Consider the following 16396-nt stretch of genomic DNA (forward strand, 5'->3'; position numbering starts at 1 on the left):
TTATTAAAAGGAGCTGCAATTCCCTCCATCACCTCCACCTCTCAATCCCTGCGCTGACTGGATGGGAGAAGGCAAGGAAGTGTACGCGCACACACACACACACACACACACACACACACACACACACACACACACACACACACACACACACACACACACACACACACACACACACACACACACACACACACACACACACACACACACACACACACACAGAGACAGACAAACACACACACACTGGAGAGTCGCCCTCCCACCAATCAGTTCCTATCTCATCTGAGTTCTCTGCTGCTTTTTAGATTAGGAATAGTCCTTTTGAAATGAGCTAATCACACAATATATCATAGCTGGTAATGCATTCAGAGACAGCGTGGATGATTGCAGGGGTAAGTGTGTCCTTGGAGGCTGCAGTCGGTATCCCCAGCCTGGCCTGATGCATGTTGAGTTGAGCGGGAAGTTAAGGTTGCAGCTCCTCTCTGTCCTCTATGTCTGTGGACTGACTGCAGGGTGTGCTGGACATATTGACAGTGATCCCTATGGACAGGGAACACATCCCTAGGTCCTGCTAGTCTCCCAGAAAACAGTCTCACAACACTTTGTTTTACTCTATGCAGATTTATTCTGTTCTACGAGCCGTCAGAGTTGTTGGATTTTTACAACTGGCTTGTTTGTTCTGACTGGAAATCTACCACACACACACACACACACACACACACACACACACACACACACACACACACACACACACACACACACACACACACACACACACACACACACACACACACACACACACACACACACACACACACACACACACACACACACACACACACACACACACACACACACACACACACACACACACAGAGCCCCCCTCCTCCTTAGTCACTCAGTGGAAACACCAAACACTCTGCAGCCATTTCCCTAGAGAGGAGAAAGAAGCGAGAGAGGCCTGTTGTCTGTTGTCACCATGGAGAGAGAAATAGGGAAAGTAATTGCGTTGTTCCAGGGCTCTAGAAATCCCATCAGCCTTTGGGCAGCCCTGTCAGAAAGTATAAAGACAGCGCTAAAAACTTAACTGGCTACAGACAGGCTGGGGGAGCACCCTCGCTGAAAATGACTTACAATGGCTGGGGAAGACAGTCAGATTATCTATCAAGGGAAGCAGGTGAAACAGCTGTAAAAGATGTAGGAGGGCTAGCAGAGATGAACACTGGCTTGTGTTTCTATTACCAAGATTGCCAGTGATAAAAGTGAGTGATGTTGATAAATACCCACATAGCCTTTTATCACCAGCTGCCGTGGCTGTGGTTGCTGGCGACGACGGCAGGGCTGATAACCCTGGAGTCTCAGGGCCTGGGGAGGAGGGGGAACGAGATAGGGGGGAGGATACAGCTGCATTACCCCAGCCTGGGCTACGGCACAACAACCCGCCGCCACAATTTGCATGGTGACCGGGTGTCACAGAAATGGGATGAGTTCCATGCTAATGGCCCGGAAGCAGAATCACATTAGTGCAAATGCAGGGTGTTCTCAGACCAGGCCTGGTTGGAGTTGGATATGTTACAGTTGCATAAGGGACAATTTTTACATTTTAGCTTTTATTTTTTTATTTAACCTTTATTTCACTAGGCAAGTCAGTTAAGAACAAATTCTTATTTACAATAATGGCCTACCCCGGCCAAACCCTAACCCGGACGACCCTGCAGACGACCCTGCATAACCCGGACGACCCGGCATATTGTGCGCCGCCTTATGGTACTCCCAATCACGGCCGGTTGTGATACAACCTGGAATCCGAACCAGGGTATGTAGTGACGCCTCTAGCACTGAGATGCAGTGCCTTAGATCGCTGTGCCACTCGGGAGCCCCTAACCATATTCCTAACCTTTACCTAATTATCCTAACCTGCCACGTTAATTATCCTAACCTGCCACAGTAATTATCCTAACCTGCCACGTTAATTATCCTAACCTGCCACGTTAATTATCCTAACCTGCCACGTTAATTATCCTAACCTGCCACGTTAATTATCCTAACCTGCCACGTTAATTATCCTAACCTGCCACGGTAATTATCCTAACCTGCCACGTTAATTATCCTAACCTGCCACGTTAATTATCCTAACCTGCCACGGTAATTATCCTAACCTGCCACGTTAATTATCTTAACCTGTTGTGTAAGTTCTCCTAACCTGTTATGAAAAGTCACTTCTGCTAGTCAAAACCAGCAGGCCTGTCCTGAGAACTGCGGCCCGGGAGGAGAAAAGAGAGTGCTGGGGTGTGTGCGTGTGTGTATGTGTATGTATGCGTGTGTGCACTCGTGCATACATGAATGTGTGGTACTACCATGTTAAGGAGTGCCATCATTTCTCTGGACATTTCAGTAACAGCTTGTGAGTAATGAGGTTGGAGTCATTCGTTATCTCAGAAGGAACAGTGTTCTAACGCTGTTTATCTTATTGTGACAATTTCCTATTTCCCCCAGAACTCCTTGTGTTTTTGAAATGCTCTGTGCACACTCTGCTGCAGATGCACTTAGCTGTGCCATGTTGCCCTTTCTGATGGCGTGGGTAATAATCCTTAATATTTCTGCTACTTTGGAATTAATTGAGGCTTTAATGCACTCTGATTCCTTCCTCCAGCACAAGCTAATTGTGTTTTGAAAAATAATAAATTATGTATTTCTTTGTGACTGTCTTAAGTGTTGAGTGTTTTGGATCAAATGTAAAGTACCTTAATGTTTTGTGGAGCAAAAACAAACATGTCAGTGGCGTTTAAAACGATGAAATGTAGGCTTTAATTGTGCCACACTCTGTTTTGCCCTGTTGAAATGAAATATGTTTTGATTAGAGATAGCAGTGTTTGTTAAAGTTAAGTGCAATCTGAAATGACATTGTTAGATGTATAATAAAACATTCCTCTTTGACAGATTCTTACCACAGGCTGCAGCACTACTATGCGTTCTTGCCTGTTTTTGAGGTTAGAGAGTGCCTTTAGGGGGGGCCTTTAGAGTTTGCATCAACATTAGATCTGAAAGACCATGCCAAATAAGTATTATATTTTCTCTCATAGCAGGCAAGGGAAAAGGGTCCCTCTCATACACTTTTGGGGGAAAAAATGCTATCTAGAACCCATAAGGGTTCTTTGTCTGTCCCCTCTATTACAGAACCCTTTTGGGTTCCATGTAAAACCCTTTCCACAGAGAATTCTACATGGAACCCAAAAGGGTTCTTCTATGGGGACAGCCGAAGACCCCTTTTGGAACCCTTTTTTCTAAGTGTACACAATGCTTTCCACAAAAGGAAGTCTCACCATGACAATAGAGAGGCCCCTCCTTTCTCTTCTCTCTCGCTTTATCTCCCTTACTCTTCCATCCCTTATGGAGGGGCCAGTCTAGAGCTGATCTTATGTTTGGACTCACATTAAAGGTGTTGTGATGCGTTTGAAGCCTGATCACCCATCTCTTTTCTCTCTCCAGATGGTCACAAGAACAAAGAAAATATTTGTGGGCGGATTGTCAGCCAACACGGTAGTGGAAGATGTGAAGCAGTATTTTGAACAGTTTGGGAAGGTAAGGAGAATCATTTTGGGTCCCTCCCTTGTATGGTCTGGCAGTAGGCAAACCATTTCAGTGTGGGTTGGAGGGTGTTCATACCCTGTCGCTGTCCTCGGCTGCTGTTTCCAGGCTGTGGTCTATGACTAACCTCCCAGTCCATTCTGAGTGAAGGGGATGTGGACATGCAAATACACAGCCAAACATACTGCAAGAGATCTGCAGAATTACATCCATAGTGCCTTCACTCACCCACTGTACTCAGATACATATTCATATGTATTGTTAGATACTACTGCACTATTGGAGCTAGGAACACAAGCATTTCGCTACACCCGCAATAACATCTGTTAAATATGTGTATGTGACCAATACAATTTGATTTGATTTGATATTAGATTTCAGCTCAAGGTCACCTTGTGTGAATCTGAGGATGCTTCCTCTACAATATCAACTCAGTACTTGACCTCAATAATTGTCCTTTGAGCATGTACTGCACATCTCATCTCTGTGTGTGATATAATCTCTGTATTTCTGAATGGCCAGTTAAGTCAATCATGGGTATGTAAATCCTTTAACACAGCCATATAACTCCCCAGTGATATGTAGTTCCATGGTAATTATGGTCAGTGGTAATTTAGCTCCTGGGTATGGGAGCAGAGCACAGGCCAGGGCACTAGCTTGAATGTTATTCCAAAAGAAGATGACTCACAAGGGGAGGAAGTAGCAGTGAAGCCATAGCTGAGCCCAGCAGCGTGGAGCAGCAAGTAAATATTCAGAGCGGGCTTGGTTGTAATCATCCAGACTGAAAAGGGCTCAACACAAATGTCGACTTGATTGAATGACATGATTGACTTGATTATGCAAAGTTTTTTTTCCCTCATTAAGGAATCCTCAAACACTTGTGAGGAGACAAACAAATCAGTCTGATTGTGTGTGTGTGTGTGTGTGTGTGTGTGTGTGTGTGTGTGTGTGTGTGTGTGTGTGTGTGTGTGTGTGTGTGTGTGTGTGTGTGTGTGTGTGTGTGTGTGTGTGTGTGTGTGTGTGTGTGTGTGTGTGTGTGTGTGTGTGTGTGTGTGTGTGTCACAGACAGGGAGGAAATCACAGTTGTTAGCCTAGGTGTTATTAGAAGGGGAGGTGGGCAGGAAGTGGCTGTCTCTTCTGCCTGCCTGGCTGGCTGATGGTGTCTGTGTCTGTTCCGCTGCATCCCCTCTGTGACACGCATCCCACCATTTATTAAATAACCTGGCTGTCCAATGCAACCCGCCATTATCACCACACACGCTGCGCTCTTAGGAGTCGCCCGGAGAAAGAAAACCAATTCATTTAGTTTCTCCTCCACAGAAGGATGGAGAAAGGGGGAAGGAGGGGGGATGTGGCCACAGCAGTGGCAGCAGGGCTCGTCATTCAGATGTCTGGGATGTACATGTCTAGAATGCTTTAGTGAGGAGAGAGAAAAGGAGAAAGAGAGACTTAGAGAGAAATATTCTCCTCTGTACCAATGCAGCTCAGGACTCAGGTAAACACACTAGGCTAGCTACCTGGGAATTGTCTTTGGGTGCGGCTCTGTGTTTGTGTGGACTGGGCAAGGTGCCGTGTGTGCGTGCGTGCGTGTGTGTATATGTGTATGTGTGTGTTTGTTCAGGTCTAGGCGTCATAGGCCAATTAGCAGGATGTGGGCAGGCAGGCAGCAGAGGTGGCGGTTGTTGTGGGGATAAGGTGTTCGAAACAGGTGGTGTGATCACACCGGGGTCACTGCAAGATCTCTCTCTCTGTTCTTTCTCCTCTCCTCTCCTCTCCTCTCCTCTCCTCTCCTCTCCTCTCCTCTCCTCTCCTCTCCTCTCCTCTCCTCTCCTCTCCTCTCCTCTCCTCTCCTCTCCTCTCCTCTCCCCTCCCCTCCCCTCCTCTCCTCTCCTCTCCTCTCCTCTCCTCTCCTCTCCTCTCCTCTCCTCTCCTCTCCTGTCCTCTCCTCTCTTCTCCTGGCCTCTCCTCTCTTCCCTCAACCTCTGACAGAGTAGTATACAGGGAGAGGAAGGGAACTGACAGCTCTCATATACATCACTCTCTCCCACTGTCCCACCTGTCATCATTAGTAAAAGTGCACATATCCAAACCCCCAGCACAACTTCAGAGAGGCCCGCCTGCTCTACATAGTATTACTGTGTTACCCAGAGTACACTGAATACGTCCAGGTAATGTGCCGCTGACAGCCAGATGAATGGGCCTGAAGTACAGTATCAGTGTGTAACGACTGATTCTCATGCATCCCAATACCCCCGTGTGACTGACAGCGACAAGATCTCTCCTCTCAGTTCCTCTGAGGCAGCACATTTCTACTGTCTTTGTGTGTTGAGGGGAAAACATACTGTACTGGCTTCATGTAGGACTGATGCATTAGGTTCACATAAGGCCCAGTAACAGGTATGTCTGTATCCCGTGGAAAAGTCTAGGGGTGATTGTGTTCAAAATAAACACTTATCTCCTGGTATAATACCATTATGTGAGAGCTCTGCATCAGCAGATTTGTAATCATTCTTACATTGCATGCAGCTGTTAAAAACACTTACCATCAGGAAGCAAACAACTGGTAGCAGACCTTTGATTAAATAAGGGGGCCAGTGGTCACCCTCATAATTAATTACAGCCTGACATAACAATAGAACTAGAGACCAGGCCAGAAAAGAGGGTCTAACCACAGTGAAGATCCTAACCACTGTGAAGTTCCTAACCACAGTGAAGATCCTAACCACAGTGAAGGTCCTAACCACAGTGAAGGTCCTAACCACAGTGAAGGGCCTAACCACAGTGAAAATCCTAACCACAGTGAAGGGCCTAACCACAGTGAAAATCCTAACCACAGTGAAGGGCCTAACCACAGTGAAGATCCTAACCACAGTGAAGATCCTAACCACAGTGAAGGGCCTAACCACAGTGAAGATCCTAACCACAGTGAAAGGCCTAACCACAGTGAAGGGCCTAACCACAGTGAAGATCCTAACCACAGTGAAAGGCCTAACCACAGTGAAGATCCTAACCACAGTGAAAGGCCTAACCACAGTGAAGTTCCTAACCACAGTGAAAGGCCTAACCACAGTGAAGATCCTAACCAAAGTGAAGATCCTAACCAAAGTGAAAATCCTAACCACAGTGAAGGCACCAACAACAGTGAAAGGCCTAACAACAGTGAAAGGCCTAACCAGAGTGAAGACCCCAACAACAGTGAAAGGCCTAACAACAGTGAAAGGCCTAACCACAGTGAAGGGCCTAACCACAGTGAATGCCCCAAACACAGGGAAAGGCCTAACCACAGTGAATGCCCCAACAACAGTGGAAGGCCTGACCACAGTGAAGGGCCTAACCACAGTGAAAGGCCTGACCACAGTGAAGGGCCTAACCACAGTGAAGGCCCCAACAACAGTGAAAGGCCTAACCACAGTGAAGGGCCTAACCACAGTGAAGGCACCAACAACAGTGAAAGGCCTGACCACAGTGAAGGGCCTAACCACAGTGAATGCCCCAACAACAGTGAAAGGCCTGACCACAGTGAAGGGCCTAACCACAGTGAATGCCCCAACAACAGTGAAAGGCCTAACCACAGTGAAGGCCCAAACAACAGTGAAAGGCCTAACCACAGTGAAGGCACCAACAACAGTGAAAGGCCTGACCACAGTGAAGGGCCTAACCACAGTGAATGCCCCAACAACAGTGAAAGGCCTAACCACAGTGAAGGCCCCAACAACAGTGAAAGGCCTAACCACAGTGAAGGCACCAACAACAGTGAAAGGCCTAACCACAGTGAAGGGCCTAATTATCTGAGATGGCTTATGCTTAGTCATTGGTTTACTGTAATCGGCTTGGAGTGCGTCTCAAAACAAAGTGTCCTTATTTGGCTAAGCTGAAACAACTGCTTGCCGCTTTGTTCCCCCTGGCCTTCATTGTGTTTTGTGCTGTGGTTTGACTGGGGGTCCAGTGCTTGGTTTCATCAGCCCCAGCCTGCAGCTGTTTCCAAGCCAGTGGGCCGCCACAATCAGGCCTTAATGTCCTCCTCTGCCCCGGTTCCCATGTCCTACTGGGTGGGAGCCAGCTACTGTAGTACCAGGAGGAGGACTCTGGACCCTTAACATGCTCACTGCCACTGAGCTGATGGGTCTGCAGGAGGGTTAGGTGGGGTCATAGGGTCAGACTGAGGGAGGGTGCATTTGAACCTGAGATCTCTGTCAGAAACATTTTCCATTTCTCTAAGATTAGCTGAATATCTGTCTACACATCCTGTCGTACTGCTCCTGTAGGACAGGGACTACACTCACACACTGAGTGGAGAGAGGGTACAATACTGTAGGTGAACAGGAAGACACAACAGTATGAAAGCCTGTGGTTTGTGTCATCTCACTGTCCCTCAGTTCAGCACTAGGTCTTCTTCTCACACACTGACTTCCCCTGACAGGAAGCAGATGAGAGAAAAAATGCAACAATAAAATAATGAAAAAAGGATGCCTTGGTTAGTGACAGGAAATTTGTTCTGGTGCTCCGGTAATCTAATATCATAGCTGACATTTCGTTGTGCATTGAGATTTTGTAAATGGCAGAAAACCACAATGTGTGACTGTCCGTAACGGCTGCATCCAGGACTCCATGTTAGTTCATTTAGCATACCTGCCCAAGCGCTTACATTTAATAACATCATTTGAGTTTTTCAGGCGTACCAAATAAAAACAGTGCTGATGTCCATTAGTGCATTGCCAAGCTTCCTGCCCCAGTGAACGCAAACAACACCGTTTAGATCCCCGCTTCCCAACCAGTAAATATGGGACGCAGTGGAGGAAATCTTACTTTGGGATTTGATGAGTTATTGTTTGTTTGCTAAAATGCATCAGATAAAAACATCAACAGACTACTGGAGTTTCATTTTTTTTTTTAGCTCATGCAGACATTTTTGCATTGAAGTAAAATATGAAATCCTCCAAGCTTAGCCTTTTGATGGTTGTGATATTGAAGTATTACAACATAAAGAACACTTAAAATCCTGTATTTGACTTTATTAAGTTCTAAACCAGTTTTCTTTTCAAGCCTTTGATATGCAGGAGACATCCTCTGTGACACAGCATACCTGCGTTGCTTCAGAGATATCACAGTAGCTCATTTCTCTCCAGTCACACACAAGCAGGTGGACATTTGCATGACATTTCCATATCCCTCTGCATCTCCTCTCACCTCTAAGAGTCTAGTTGAACATTTGCCTACAGTATGTGGCCTAAACTCTCCATTTAGCACTGTGTTGGATTTCTCCCTCCAGGCTGTGGTCTCTATAGTAGTAGGCCAGAAGGACACAGCTACAGAGTTATTGCTGGTCAGAGCTGGGTTGATAAGCCAGCATCAGGTCCATAGGAGCTCTCATCTGCAGCATGTAAGGCTTGACTGCGGCTCTTTACTCTCCCTGCAGTCACTTGTAGTTAGGACCTGAGACAGAGCAGAGCAATGGAAATGAACTGGCCCTAAACCTGCTACTGCTGCAGGCACAGCCAGAAAGAGGAAAAAAGCCCAGTTAGACAAATTACTTAATGTCCGCTCTGACCTTCATTTGCCCAGTTGCTTGTCAATGTTTCTAATATTTAACACCCACTGGAGAATTTACTTCTAGTCCTCCTGCATTTTTCAGCCAGTATGTTTCCTTTGATGATGAGATCAGTGATACAACAGAGGTGTTAGAGATGCATGATAAAGGTTCTGTATCATTTCAGCCAGTCGTTTTGAAAGTAGTGTTCACGAGCCAAAATACCTCACTATCTGTAGGCCCTAGCTACCTACCTATCTAGTTTCTGATGGAGCTCTGTGGTGTATCCTGCTTTTAGGACAGTGCATCATGGGGGACTGACACGTGGTGGAGGTGCGTCTGTGCAGACTGTCTACCGGCGTCCCTCCCTGAAATGGCTCCCCCTGGATAAGCCAGGATTGCCTTGATTGCGTTACAGTGACTCATTATGTCAATGGCTGATGGAACGTAGAGGCCCCCGTAGTGGTGCTTAAAGAACGATCTGTTTAAAGAAGATTGACTGTGATTGGATGGGATTCCCAGCACCTGCTCACTGGGGTAAATCTGGTCAAGGCAGAAAGCAGCAGCAGCAGCAATCTTCCCTGTGGTATTGTGTCAGTAAGGAGGAAATGGACGTGTGAGGCGGGAGGGAGGCTACAGCAGCCTTTCAAACGGCTGGTGGGTTGAGCACTTCGTCAAAGGAGCTGTCAGAACTCATCTGCCACTCAGCATCCTCCTCCCTGTGACTTTCAGAGCTCCTAAACAACCAGGCAAACCACAACCTGCTCTCTGCTGTGCTCTGTGTGGAGCTGTAGCCCAGGTGGGAAAACACAACGATAGAAACAGGCCCAGGAAGCGATTAGTCCTGAAAAAAGCCTATTTCCTCAGATATATGGAATTTCACAGCCATGAATGCAGTGCATTAACCTGTAAGCATAAGCCCAGGGGCGCTAATAACTTTCCACTCTGGGGCCACTTGATCTTTAAACGAGGGAGGCACTTGCCAAGATCACGCTCGGAAATTAATACATCCCCCGAAAAGGGCTCTTTTGGCCGTAGCGGTAGTGAGTGTGTTTTTCTCCCTCCATGGAGCATGATGATGATCATGTTCCATGATCTCGCCATCACGGTTGACAACTCCATTGTGTCCTCCTCCCAGAGTGCTAAGAACCTTGGCGTGATCCTGGACAACACCCTGTCGTTCTCAACTAACATCAAGGCGGTGACCCGTTCCTGTAGGTTCATGCTCTACAACATTCGCAGAGTACGACCCTGCCTCACGCAGGAAGCGGCGCAGGTCCTAATCCAGGCACTTGTCATCTCCCGTCTGGATTACTGCAACTCGCTGTTGGCTGGGCTCCCTGCCTGTGCCATTAAACCCCTACAACTCATCCAGAACGCCGCAGCCCGTCTGGTGTTCAACTTTCCCAAGTTCTCTCACGTCACCCCGCTCCTCCGCTCTCTCCACTGGCTTCCAGTTGAAGCTCGCATCCGCTACAAGACCATGGTGCTTGCCTACGGAGCTGTGAGGGGAACGGCACCTCCGTACCTTCAGGCTCTGATCAGGCCCTACACCCAAAAAAGGGCACTGCGTTCATCCACCTCTGGCCTGCTCGCCTCCCTACCTCTGAGGAAGTACAGTTCCCGCTCAGCCCAGTCAAAACTGTTCGCTGCTCTGGCACCCCAATGGTGGAACAAACTCCCTCACGACGCCAGGTCAGCGGAGTCAATCACCACCTTCCGGAGACACCTGAAACCCCACCTCTTTAAGGAATACCTAGGATAGGATAAAGTAATCCTTCTAACCCCCCCCCCCCCTTAAAAGAGTTAGATGCACTATTGTAAAGTGGTTGTTCCACTGGATATCATAAGGTGAATGCACCAATTTGTAAGTCGCTCTGGATAAGAGCGTCTGCTAAATGACTTAAATGTAAATGTAAATGTAAATGGAGCGTTTGTGTGTGCGTTTAAAGAGGGGACTGCCGTGACAGGTGGTATTTGGAGAGTGGTGTCGAGAGCCACAAAGGCAGGCGCTGGCCTCTGAGTGACAGGCCCCGCATTGCCGTGGCAAGCAACGCCAAGGCAGACACAAATGAGAAACAAAATTACGGTGTCATATTTCACCTCACATCTGACAGGCTTCTGAAGAGATGTGAAACCACCTCTCTCCCAAATGTACCACTGCTATTAAGTGTGGGGCTGTGCTGAGAAATAAAAAAAATCTATCATGATACGGTTTTCCCTAACAGCAGGTTGTCAAAGGCAACATTCCATTCCAGTGCTGGAGTGCTTTAGGAAATGACTGAGTTAGGCCATTTACACACTGAACAACCAGCCGTAAAGTAGGAAATGAAAACTGGGGGTTTCACATGAAACACTTTGTGGTGTAACTGCCTGTCTTACAGTCCACCTGGGTCTTGAGAACCACTGTACCTTCATGTCTGTGGTATTTGTTGCAGCATCCTGCATATTTGGCCCTCATATCCTCTAACAGCAAGGTGGCGTTATCAAAAAGCTTTCTTCATATTCCAAGGCTGCTGATGGCAGGTTTAAGCTGCGGCAACTTGAGGAAAGCTCCTGACTGTACACAGGGCACACTGACTAAGCACAGTCCCATTGGTCTACCTGTACTCTCTCTCTCTCTCTCTCTCTCTCTCTCTCTCTCTCTCTCTCTCTCTCTCTCTCTCTCTCTCTCTCTCTCTCTCTCTCTCTCTCTCTCTCTGTTACTGTCTGTCTGTCTGTCTGTCTGTCTGTCTGTCTGTCTGTCTGTCTGTCTGTCTGTCTGTCTGTCTGTCTGTCTGTCTGTCTGTCTGTCTGTCTGTCTGTCTGTCTGTCTGTCTGTCTGTCTGTCTGTCTGTCTGTCTGTCTGTCTGTCTGTCTGTCTGTCTGTCTGTCGCTACCGTGGTTAAATGCAAAAGCCTAATGAAGCCTCTGTGGTATTATGCATCTGAAGCAGTGACTGCCTTTACACTAGAGAGGTTTGTGTGTGTGTGTGTGTGTGTGTGTGTGTGTGTGTGTGTGTGTGTGTGTGTGTGTGTGTGTGTGTGTGTGTGTGTGTGTGTGTGTGTGTGTGTGTGTGTGTGTGTGTGTGTGTGTGTGTGTGTGTGTGTGTGTGTGTGTGAAGCAGATACCATAGCTGTCCCTCAGCAGCTCAAATCAAATCAAATTGTATTGGTCACATGCGCCGAAAACAACAGGTGTAGACTTTACTGTGAAATGCTTACTTACGATCCCATTCTCAACAGTACAGAGTTAAAAAAGTACAGAAAATATTTGCTAAATAAAAAAGGAAATAATAACACAACTATAACGAGACAGGAGAAGCGCCTTGGTCAGGGAGGTGACCAAGGACCCGATGGTCACTCTGACAGAAGAAGGACAACCATCTCTGCAGCACTCCACCAATCAGGCCTTTATGGTGGAGCGGCCAGACGGAAGCCACTCCTCAGTAAAAGGCACATGACAGCCCGCTTGGAGTTTGCCAAAAGGCACCTAAAGGACTCTCAGACCATGACAAACAAGATTCTCTGGTCTGATGAAGTCAAGATTGAACTCTTTGGCCTGAATGCCAAGCGTCACGTCTGGAGGAAACCTGGCACCATCCCTACGGTGAAGCATGGTGGTGGCAGCATCATGCTGTGGGGATGTTTTTCAGCAGCAGGGACTGGGAGACTAGTCAGGATCGAGGGGAAGATAAACAGAGAAAAGTATAGAGAGATCATTGATGAAAACCTGCTCAAGACCTCAGACTGGGGCAAAGGTTCACCTTACAACAAGTCAACGACCGTAAGCATACAGCCAAGGCAACACAGAAGTGGCTTTGGGACAAGTCTCTGAATGTCCTTGAGAGGCCCAGCCAGAGCCTGAACTTGAACCCGATCGAACATCTCTGGAGAGATCTGAAAATAGCTGTGTAGCGACGCTCCTCATCCAACCTGACAGAACTTGAATGGGAAAAACTCCCCAAGTACAGGTGTGCCAAGCTTGTAGCTGTAATTGCTGCCAAAGGTGCGTTGGGTCTGAATGCTTATGTAAATGTAATATTTCCGTTTAAAAAAATGGTAAACATTTCTATAAACTTGTTTTTGCTTTGTCATTATGGGGTATTGTGTGTAGATTGATGAGGGGTTAAAAAACGATTTAATCAATTTTAGAATAAGGCAGTAACATAACAAAATGTTGAAAAAGTCAAAGGGTCTGAATACTTTCCGAATGCACTGTTTATGTGGGTTAGGGATAAAAGTGACTAGACAATCAGGATATATAATAGAGTAGCAGCAACGTATGTAAAGTGTGTGAAAGTGTGTCTATGTGTGAGTGTGTGTGGCGTCTATGTGTGAGTGTGTGTGTGTGTGTGTGTGTGTGTGTGTGTGTGTGTGTGTGTGTGTGTGTGTGTGTGTGTGTGTGTGTGTGTGTGTGTGTGTGTGTGTGTGTGTGTGTATGTTGGAGTGTCAGTGTAGTATGTGTGTGACTGTGTGTGGGTAAGGTGTAGTGAGTGTGCATAGACCCAGTGCACAATAAACAATAAAGTGTGTCAATGTAAATGGTCCGGGTGGCCATTTGAGTAATTGTTCAGGAGTCTTATGGTTTGGGGTAGAACCTGCTCAGGAGCCTGTTGGTCCTAGACTTGGGGCTCCGGTACCGCTTGCCATGCGGTAGCAGAGAGAACGGTCTATGACTTGGGTGGCTGGAGTCTTTAACAATTTTTAGGGCCTTCCTCTGACACCGTCTGGTATAGAGGTCCTGGTGATGTACTGGGCCATACGCACTACCCTCTGTAGCGCCTTGCGGTTGGATGCCGAGGAGTTGCCATACCATGCGGTGATGCAGCCAGTCAAGATGCAGCTGTAGAATATTTTGAGAATCTGAGGGCCCATGCCAAGTCTTTTCAGCCTCCTGAGGGGGAAGAGGCGTTGCCTTGCCCTCTTCGTGACTGTGTTGGTGTGTTTGGACCAATATAGATCCTTAATGGTGTGGACACCAAGGAACTTGAAGCTCTCGACCCGCTCCATTACAGCCCTGTCGATGTGGATGGGGGCGTGCTCGGTCCTCAGTTTCCTGTAGTCCATGATCAGCTCCTTGGTCTTGCTGAAGTTGAGGGAGAGGTTGTTGTCCTAGCACCACACTGCCAGGTCTCTGACCTCCTCCCTATAAGCTGTCTCATCATCGTCAGTGATCAGGCCTACCACTGTCTTGTTGTCTGCAAACTTAATGATGGTGTTGGAGTCGTGCGCTGCCACTCGGTCGTGGGTGAACAGGGAGTACAGGAGGGGACTGAGCACGCACCCGTGAGGGGCCCCCGTGTTGAGGGTCACCGTGTTGGATGTGTTGTTACCTACCCTTACCACCTGGTGACGGCCCGTCAGGAAGTCCAGGATCCAGTTGCAGAGGGAGGTGTTCAGTCCCAGGCTCCTTAGCTTAGTGATGCGCTTGGAGGGCACTGTGATGTCGAATGCTGAGCTGTGTCAGGGGGAAGAAGCCAGAGTTTTAGAGTAGATATGTCAACAACATACTTCAGATTAACCATAGGTATTTAGTGTCCCCAGGAGGGATCCAGCCCTCGTTTAGTTTTACACCTAGGTCTATAGGTGTACAGGTTTATTGGAGTCGACTAAAGGGTAATGCAAAAAAGCTTTTTAGATTACGAAAGCAATTTAAAGGGAAAAAACTATACAGTACAAAATCCATCTTAAATATTTTCAAAGACAGCTGTATAGAAATAACTGGACATAGCTACTGTGGCACATTTGTAACATGTTTGGTTGAAGGTGTGTGTGTGCCTCTGGGCCAGTGATTTGGCAGAGTCAAGCCAGGGTTGGGCCAGGGTTTCATCAAAGGGCAATATCAAATGTGCTCTTTCCTGAACTTTAAGAGCACTTCAGGTCAGCCAGGAAAAAAACAAAACGGTCCTTTTAACATTTCCCAGTGCTGAAAGGAATTTTAAAGGAAGAACACGAAGAGAAAGTGAATGTTCAGAATTGTCATGCTCTCATTGAAATTCTAAACTGAGCACACCATAAAGAGATAACTGACAAGGTAGGACAGGACTCAAAGACTGAGAGTGTTTCATATTAATATAAAGGCGGGCGGGGCCATTCAACTCCAGCCCTGACAGACTGTGTTGCTAATAGAATCACTGGGCCATGAGAGAGTGTTTGAAGACACCTGCAGATTCCTCGCATTCCAGGGCTACAGCGGCAGGATGTTGCAACTTGCCAGATAAGACAAAGGAAGGAGGTATGTGAAATATGGATGCACTGTACTGTATTTGTGTCCTGAATGTTAGCGGAACTAATTAGAATGCATTTTTGAACCATGGCATCTTCGAATGGAATGAAGCTTCCACATAAAGAGCAGGTCTCCTATCTGTTTTTCAATACCAGTGCTTCAGATTCACTAGACAGACTAAAACTGGAACCATGAGGACAAAAGCTCTGAAGGAAGGAAGAAGGGGGATGAGGAGGAGGAGTTGAGATGATTTAGTGGCCCCACCACTCCCCCTTTAGAGCCCGTACCAGCCCATCAGTTTTAATCAGTGTTTTGAGTTATGTGCTTTGTGTGAAGTTAGGTTTAGATGAAGGGAATCCACAGTGTGTTTGTGTGTAGAGTGAGAGAGAGAGAATGATCCTGCAGGTCTAAAGGGTAAACACGCCTGCTGGGTTCTGGGTTGAAACTGTGGACCCTGAGCCTCCTCCTCTCCTCAACTCTCTCAGCCCTACCTACCATTAGATCAGGGCCACATTGACAGTCACAGTGGGAGTGGCACTTGGAGCTCTGTTAGACACACGCAGAGCTTCAGTTTGGCTAACATTGAACCCTACATGGGGCTCCCAAATCCTATCCCGGGGTAATTATTTCTGATGGGGAGTGAACCGGAAGGATGGCTATCTTCCCTCCTTTATTACTGGAATGTGAACCTCAAATTGTTTTGGATACGCCTCCTGCCGGGCCCATCATTGCTGTCTTCCAGCTGGCCAGCCAGCCTCGGATCAGCCCTACAAGGGATGCAGGGAGCATCGGCCCTTTATTACCACAGGCTGCCTGCTCTGGAAATGTAAGGGCTCCCAGGGTGTGTGTGTGTGTGTGTTTGTGGGAGGTGTGTATAGTCCTATGTGTGGGTGTGTGTGTGTGTTTGTGGGAGGTGTGTGTTTGTGGGAGGTGTGTATAGTCCTGTGTGTGTGTGTGTGTTTATTTTTTATTCCACCTTTTTTTAACCAGGTAGGCTAGTTGAGAACAAGTTCTCATTTACAACTGCGACCTGGCCAAGATAAAGCATAGCAATTCGACACAAACAACAACACAGAG

General features: G+C 47.2%; 1 protein-coding gene across 20 annotated transcripts in view; it reads left to right on the top strand.

Moving 5' to 3' along the window:
• LOC139537211 (RNA-binding protein Musashi homolog 2-like) overlaps positions 1-16396 on the top strand; it is a 350657-nt gene that overhangs the window by 121652 nt on the left and 212609 nt on the right. For 19 of the 20 annotated variants that reach the window (XM_071338269.1, XM_071338270.1, XM_071338267.1 and 16 more), the window contains one exon: positions 3487-3579. The exons of the other annotated variant lie outside the window; for it this stretch is intronic. In XM_071338269.1, coding sequence (XP_071194370.1) covers positions 3487-3579 — 93 coding nt within the window. The remainder of the gene's footprint in view (positions 1-3486; positions 3580-16396) is intronic. 20 annotated transcript variants of the gene reach the window in all.

The sequence above is a fragment of the Salvelinus alpinus genome, chromosome 13, assembly GCF_045679555.1.
Source record: "Salvelinus alpinus chromosome 13, SLU_Salpinus.1, whole genome shotgun sequence".
Classification (NCBI taxonomy): domain Eukaryota; kingdom Metazoa; phylum Chordata; class Actinopteri; order Salmoniformes; family Salmonidae; genus Salvelinus; species Salvelinus alpinus.